Genomic DNA, 8,125 nt, shown 5'->3' on the forward strand with positions numbered 1-8,125 from the left:
CAGTTCATCCACAAATTCAATTCACATGCTAATGGACTGAATAGTGATATGGGCTGGCTAGGACACTACCTACTTAATAACCACTGACGGTGCTAACAGGTCTCTGAGTGGTATCCTTCCTGTCTTAGCAATTTATCTTTTGACTTTGATTTTTATCTGCTTAGGTTTAAGTACCCATTCTCCAGTGTGTAGGAGCGGGCTGCTAGGAAGTGGACCTGGGTATCGGGTCTGGGTGGAAGAGCGGGTGCAGGAGCGGGCTGGGTTGGATAGCAGGGTAGGAGTGTGAGGGCTGGGTAATAGTGAGAGGGAGAGCGCTAAACTGGCAGAGCTCCTCGGGTATGCACATGGCTCGGTATCCCCCACTGCTTCCAGGCACCATCACCTGCTGCTCCTATTAGCCACACTTACAGTCAATCAGAGACGTGGGGGGGGGGGGGAGGGAAAGAGAGAAAAGCCTCCAGGCAGCACTTTGCTGCATCAATCAGCCATGGGGGGGGAAGGGGAAGAGAGCAGTAGCATACCCGCTTCCTCCCCCCACCAGACAGAGCCTGTGGGCTAGATCCGGCTCTGGCTTGCCTGACTCTAGCCCTTGAGTGCAAGCATGGGAGGGCTGTGGCGCTGGAGTGTCAAATGTGGGCTCCCCAATTCTGGGGGGAGAACCCTGAGCCTCAGGGGCCAGAACAGGCCCCCAGGCGTTAGGCTCCTCATCCCACTCTAAACCTTTAAGATGGAAAACATCTGTCTATTGAGAAAAACAAATCACACCCAATGAGATACAACTTTGCCCGTGTTCAGAATCTTCATTGTAGCATATAAATATTCCCTAATAAAATTGTTCTAAAGCTGGGAAGCAGAGTGGTATACACAAAAATAGTGTCTTATGGAAGGTTTGATTTAGAATAGTGTCCCAAATAGCAGCCTCACTCTAAGAACTAAATGAAGGGTTTAAAGAGCACTATCTGTAAGGCATGAAGTATTTCAGGTGTGATTCTACGGATTTAACCACTTTTATTATAGTTTACTGCTTTTTCCTACAGATGGGGTTGTGTAAAATAGCCAACTATCATTAGGAGGAAGTAGTGGGAAGCCAATACAGACTCTGCACCTCTGTGTATTTCCATAAACAAAAATGAAAAGTTCATTAGCTAGGGATCATATTGAACTCTGTGCTGAAGCACAACATTAGCAACCTGTGATCCTTTTTTCCTGTGGAATAGAGAATTTTACCTACAAATATAAAGTTAAATTTTAGTTACTAGCAAAGCTAAACTTTATTAATGTTTCAACAAAAACCCTTAAATATAATGGACAAGTGTTTTGGTCTCTTTTTTAATGCTAAAACTCACAAAATCCTAGATTTCATTATCTTATGTGTCAGGTGACAGGATTCTTCTTTTTAATTATATACACACATATAAAAACCCAAAGTCAACCAAGCCAAATCCTTTGTGCATATAGTCTTGATCTTTTCACCTAGCTGTATTGTCATCAATGAGCCATTTAACCAGGTTGTCAAATATTTAGTTTGTACAAAATAATGAAATGATTGGTTTATACTCAAGCAAACAGAAAAGGTTCCCTACAGATTTCTGTACAAATGGATAGACATTAAATTGTGTGAAAAAGAACTTCTGATATACTTGAACCATTAAACAAAAAATATTTACATTTATATTATGTCTTTGAAACTATAGGATTCAAAAATTCTTTATAAAAACAGCAGTCACTTCTCCCACTCCTGAAATGAAATGAAAATAGCTCTCTATAATAATCTGAGACAGAAAACAGAATGCTGTAACCTTGTTAGAACAGAGGAATTTTACATCAAATGTAAATACTCAAACTGCAATTTATCCATGACACCTATTTGTATTTTATAGCACTTATGAGCCCATTGTACTAAGTAGACACTTTACAAACACAGAACAAGACAACACTGCAGGCACATACTGCCATTAGAACAGTATTATGGAATTTTTAATAGGAATAAGTAGTCATACTCTGATTTTCCTCCTGATCTCAAAAATGACATCTGCAGCAGCTGGGTTTCTGCTTCAACACTGATTCAGACAGAAGAGTTTCATCTACTGAATCAGCAACACTTCTTGCAAAAACCCAGGTTTCACTTGGAGGTCTCAATTATCTTGGAGTGAGATCATAGCTTGAGGAGCTATGGCTGCAGGCACTTGGTAAAGCAATTCTTTTAAGTAGTATCAGCATTACAATGCATCATGCTATCTAAGCATACACTGGAAATGTTTCACATACATTATCAATAAAGTTATCATGTTAATTCCAGGATTTGTGATTCTTTACATGTTGTTAGTATTGTAAATGAACTGAATTCCATATTGATATTGATATTTTCTACCCATCCCCCACAAGCAAACCTGGAAATGACAGGTAAGTTTTCTGCATGTTCTCAAAAAGACATTTTAAAAGGGAAAGTTATCTATATTTAAAGCTAGCTAGCTGTCAAAGAGATTTTTTCCTAAAGGTTTACCCATGACAATATTGAGGTTTTCATTATCAAATTGAGTGTTTTCTTGCTTCATTTTAAAAAAGAAAATTTAAATAGTTAGAAGAGACTATTTACTATTTAAGTGAGGGTGTAGCTAAAGTAAAGATTCTGCAAGTTGCTATAAAAATAAGTTGCCTTTTGTGAAAATTTTTGGAATGCTCTAGACAACATGGCCAGAGCTCTGGGAGAAATACAAAACATAATGCTATTACTTTTTAATGTACAGATTTGCAAAATCAGACTGAAAATTCCTTATTTTTCTTTCAGGAGTAAGGTTTTATTGTCAGATAAGCATAATAAAACCAAAAGACACTGAAAAAATATCTGTATTAGTCAACAATGCAGTAGCATACGGGTTGGGTGAGTTTCAGAAGACCAACTACATTCAAGGTCTGAACAAGCTGTATCATGTGCCATTTTTCTTCATGTTCATTGCAAAAAAATGTACACCAACCACCCTAGTTGGTGTGAACTTAAATGTGTGCTTCTAAAGTAGGTAATTACATTCTTGAGTGTTCTGTTTCATTTGCATGGTAAGAAGAAATATTGAAATGAATTAGCTTAATCACCCAATTAAGTGAGATGCTCTATTAGTACTGTTATTGGGTATTAGTAAGGTGATTCTAGTTTGACCTTTCTTTGCATGTGGGATGAGTAAAAAATACTTCCTGTACCCAACATTCCACTGCTTATCTCCCTGCTGAGATTTAAACATAGATTTTCTTCCATTCAGCATGCCTTTCCCTCAGTGCTTTCTGGTAGCTTGGTGGAATAAAAATATATTAACTTCAGGCTTAGTTTTAGCAATTAATTCTGCCAGAGAATCTCCCTATTCTTCTTTGCATGGTAATCATAAAAGAAAAAAAGTAAACAATTTCCACTATTGCTCTGTTATAGTAATCACAGGTGCTACTTTTCAGATAATGGTGTGAATTTTAAGCCAGTTATGTCCTTTTAGGTAGTAGTTATCCTTTGTATGTTAAGGAAAAACAGAGAAGCAGACATTTAGGCACAAACTTCTTTCGTGAGCTACAGAGGTGAAAATGCCATGGAAGTCCTGGTCTTTCTTGGTTTTCAAACACTAAAGGCTTAGGACATACATTCAAAGACTCCAAATGCTTGAGTTGATATGCATCTCTGCTTATGAGAACTGTCCTATTATGTGAGTGAGCTACATTATAGATGTGCATCTTTGCAGCACCATGCCCTTGTCTATAGCACAATATGAGAATCTTTAGAATAGGAATCACTTCAGTTTCCAGGTGTCAGAATCAAACATAGTAATGAGAAGTCCTTCTCTTTGGTATCCTGAAACTTTTGAATTCTCAGGCTCTAAAACTCAAAGTACGTGGGTGGAAACAAGGTACGCAGTTGCTAGACAATCTGTGTTCTGTTAAGATAAGCCTCAATTTGGGAAGTCCAGAGTAGACAGACACTTAAACAGAGGGAGAAAAAACCCCTACTTAATATGACAATAAGAACAGAAAAGTTCTTGCTCTGGGATATTCAAGAATTGCTGACATCTCACATTCTTTATGTACTTTTAAAATAGGGGCATGCAAAATGTTCCTAGAGCAGGCAGACCAAGAATTGTGTTTCTCCCATACCAGAGCTTCAAAAAATGTATTTTGACTTTTTTTAAAGTAATGCACAAATACGAAGGGTCTTTTTTTTTAATTGCATAGCAAGACATCTGCCTTTGTGGTTTTTAAACCATCACTTAGACCCTGATGTAATTGCTTATTTTGTTTAAAAAAACATAAGGGAATTCTTGGGTCAAAACATATACCACAGTTTTCATTTTCTTAGAAAACACATAACAATGCACACTTGTCAAGTAATGTGTGCCCAATACACTGAAATATACAATCTATAATAGTGAAATTCAGGATACACATACATAACACTTTTTAAATCAAGAATCTTGTCTTTCTAACATGTTTAATCATTTTCCACAAAAACTTTTGCTTTAAATCAGATTCAAAATACTATGTTAAATTAAAATTAACAAAATCCCCATGGAAAACTCAGCATCAGAACAAGTACTAGCCTTTACTTCGAATTTTCCTGGCTTGTGTCAGAACTTTAATAATATAAAAGCCTGAAGTGATTTCTACTATGGATGTGGGGGAGTGGAATTTTCAGTGGTCATTCAGAATAATTTGAAAGATTTTTGATGGGGAGAAAAGGAAAATAAAAAGCAATACACCCTTTTAAGAAGTTTCACCCAGCAGCATTTTTAAAGCTGTAAAGCTAACAGGCTGCAGGCCAAAAACAGCTTTTAGGTACAGCCTTGTAAATGAGTTTCTCTGAACCTGCATAACTGTGCAATGAAATGTCAAACAAAATCTTGTCAAATATATATAGCAGGATTGATGTATATAATGGAAAATTTGTGTTGTGTTCTGATACAATTCTATGCTTTGCTGTAAAAAAATAACTAAGCAGTGAATAAAATAAAACCATGAAAGTACAACTAAAGCACATCTGTCCCATGTTTCCTTTTCCAACAAGCAACAGAACACAACAGCCTAATAAGTTAAGGAAGTTTATTGCTTTGTTTATTTACATTCTCACCAGCTCCTCCCTTCCCCCAACGTTGGTTGTTGTACTACAGGTGCAGGCCACTGCTAAAGAGGAGAAATGAGACAAGAATCAGCAGTACACTATTGGCGAGAGGGGAACTGCACCGTTTGGGAAAGGAACTACTGTAAGTTTAAAGAAATTATGAACTCCTGATGTGATTGAGCAGGAACCACGAGCAACAGGCAAATGTATTTCACCAAATCAACAAACTAGTAAAAACTCCTGCCGAGAAAGATCCCCGTTAGGTTCACTGGCACGCTGAAATTCACATTAGCAAAAGCACCAACACACACAGAACACCCTGCCAGCAACGTCTCTTTGTCATGCACTTTTCTCAAAATTGCTAAGCAACTTTCAAGCGTCTAAGTCTGCACATGACATGAGACGCTTGTTAAAGAGATCCCTATACCGTTCTCAGAAAAGGGTCGATTACCAGTATAATGTTCCCATGATTGTCATTCATTATGCCAGCCTATTGTTCGGGGAGGGTAGCGACTACAAAGCTATGGTTAACCTGAGGGGGGGGGGGAGGCGAGATCACACAACAGGAAAGATAAGAAACACGGGGGGGGAACGTGCCAGACAGAAGTCTCTTACCTTGGTGATGATAAGAGGTTCCCCGTGCTCTCTTCCTCCTTTTAACGTGAAGCCCCAAGGAGCCCCTCCAGTCAGCAACACTTCCACCAGTTTGTGCCCATCCCCTCCCCTCGGGTCCACCATCATCATCAGCAGGGGCCCCTGGTCCCCAAAGGCTGCGCTGAGCCGGGGAGCTTTGTCTGGCAGTCTCTCCGGGCCGCCGCGCAACTCCACGTTCTCCATGGCGCTGCTGCTGCTCGCAGGCAGGCTCCTGCCCTCCCGTCCCAGCGTCTTCCTAGCCGGATCCAGCGTGCTGCGGCTGACCTAGGAACCACATACCTAACAACCGCTTCAAGCGTGGTCCCATGGGGGTGGGGAGGGCGCAAGCCACCCCTGCACGCTCGCCTCGCCTCTGCCTCTGGAGCCCGCTGGGATGGGGCGAGGCGGGCGGGAGGAGGGGAAGCAAGTGGGGGGGGGGGGGCGGGGGTTGCGAAACTGCTCTGTGCCCAAACTTGTGAGCGCTTGGCAGCCGCGCGGGCAGGGGTCAGCCCGGGCTGCTTGGCCGCAGCTGCGACCTCCTTGCTTTGCCTCCTGCAAGGGGGGGGGGGGGCGCAAACGCTGCAGGACGGGAGCGGGGCAAAGTCACGGCGGGGAGTCGCCACTGCCCCGGGGGCAGGGGGTCACGCGGGGACTCAGGCCGGGGGGGGCAGACAAAGGCCGGGCCCGCGGCGCACGAGCGGAGGGAAAGGGGGCAGCGCCCAGGCGGGACGCCCGCAGCCTGCACACGGGGGGGCGGGAGCGCCTGTCGGGCAGCAGGGGCCCCGCCGGGCGGGCAGCCGCGACCGCGAGCAACCCCCCGCGGCGGCACCGCTTCCCCCTCCCGCCTGCTTTGCCAGCGCTCAGGCCCCGGGGACAGGGGGCAGCTCCGGCGCCCGCCTCTGCGCGTGGTGGCGGGGGAGAGCTGCAGTGTGCGCGCGGGGCTGGGGGGCCACACTCCCCGGCCCCCTAGCGGGGCAGCGGCGGCGCCGGGCTGAGCCCGGGAGCAGCTGGAGCGGCGGCCGAGGGCGGTGCTCGCGCTGGGTCTCGCTCCCGCTCCCCGGATTCGCTGCCTTCCCCGGGGCGCATCCCGCTACCTGGCAGGCGGGAGGAGCCTGCCCGGCTCGCGCGTCCTGAGCCCTCGCAGCCCCTCTGGTGGCAGCCAGCGAGACTAGCAGGCGCGGGGCGCCGGCTGGCTTCCTGGGAGGCCAAGCGCACGAAAGTCCCCTGGGCAATTCCCCCGGGGGAGCAGGAGGTGGCCTCTGCTTTGCAAGGTGGCTGCCCAAGACTTGGTGCATCCGCTTCCTTTTCCCTACAGCTCCAGGAGGCCCCGGAGTTCTAGCTGTGTGTATTGGGGCAAAGCTCCAATCAGGGAACAGAGCCCCACTCGGTTGGGGGTTGGAGGGGGGGCCTTCCCCATAACTTACCTAACATCATTTTGATGATTTTCAAGATCCACCCACTGGCTAAAAACAGTACAAAAAGACAGCACTGTCCCCAAAGATATTACAATGTAAGGCAGCAATGGGCAATCTATAGACCGCAGGCCATATACAGCCTATTGGGGTGCCACCCGTGGTGTGAGGACTCTCTGACTGCCCCCATCCCTCACGAGCCTCACGCACTGGAGCACCAGAACCCCACACTTCCTACGATTCACTCTTCCCTCCCTTCCAGCACTTTCAGAGGAGCCGCAAATTGTCTGATTTTGGCTCCATCTCCGCTGTTCCTCTTCCCTCCCAGAGCTGCAGTAGGAAATCTGTGAATCAGCTGTTCCAGCTCCAAGAGGGAGAGGAAGGAGTGAGGATGGAGCACGAATCAGGCAATTTGAGGTGCTCCGAAAGTGCTGAGGGGAGGAGTAGGTAAGTGCGAGGATCAAGGATCTGGGGCTCCAGTGCAGGAGAAGTAGGCACATGGGGGCCGCAGGTGACATTCCAGTGGGGCCCTAAACTGCTGTGGCCCACACAGGTGAAGGAAAGCCACTCATGTGACCCACTTCCTATTTGTGGTTGCCCATCCCTGATTTAAGAGCAAACATAGCTGGTTTCAGTGCAGGAGAACAATGAGACAATATTAATCAGTGCACAAGGCAGTGGTCTCAGTTGTCTATAGGCATCACTCCAGGAGATTTGAGAGAGGATAATAATAAGGAAGAATGCAACATTCTTTACAAAGGTGGACAAATATTTTAGGGATCGGCAAACCACTATGTTTTCACATTTTGTTTTATTTTTTAAAATCCCTGGAATTTATTGTTTATTAAAAAATTCAAGATGAGTGAAAATTGGTACCTACAATCAAATTAATAGTTTGGGGGCTAAATACTGGTAGACAGAACCACAGGGGAAATAAACAAATAAAATAAATTTAGGGTATGTCTACACTGCAGAAAACAACCTGATGGCA

The 8,125-nt window shown here is 44.8% G+C and overlaps 1 protein-coding gene across 4 annotated transcripts in view; it reads right to left on the bottom strand.

The window, feature by feature from the left end:
• Nucleotides 1–6,797, bottom strand: part of SHROOM2 (shroom family member 2) — a 186,634-nt gene extending 179,837 nt beyond the window's left edge. For 3 of the 4 annotated variants that reach the window (XM_006120196.4, XM_006120197.4, XM_006120195.4), the window contains exon 1: nucleotides 5,705–6,791. Coding sequence is in view for 1 of the 4 variants with exons in the window: in XM_025183134.3 (XP_025038919.3) it covers nucleotides 5,705–5,926 (222 nt within the window). In the remaining 3 variants the exon portion in view is untranslated. Of the gene's footprint in view, nucleotides 1–5,704 lie in introns of all 4 variants that reach the window. The other variant, XM_025183134.3, reaches the window with a different exon arrangement.
• Nucleotides 6,798–8,125: the final 1,328 nt, after the last annotated feature.

The sequence above is a fragment of the Pelodiscus sinensis genome, chromosome 1 (assembly GCF_052426305.1).
Source record: "Pelodiscus sinensis isolate ZL-2025 chromosome 1, ASM5242630v1, whole genome shotgun sequence".
Taxonomy (NCBI): domain Eukaryota; kingdom Metazoa; phylum Chordata; order Testudines; family Trionychidae; genus Pelodiscus; species Pelodiscus sinensis.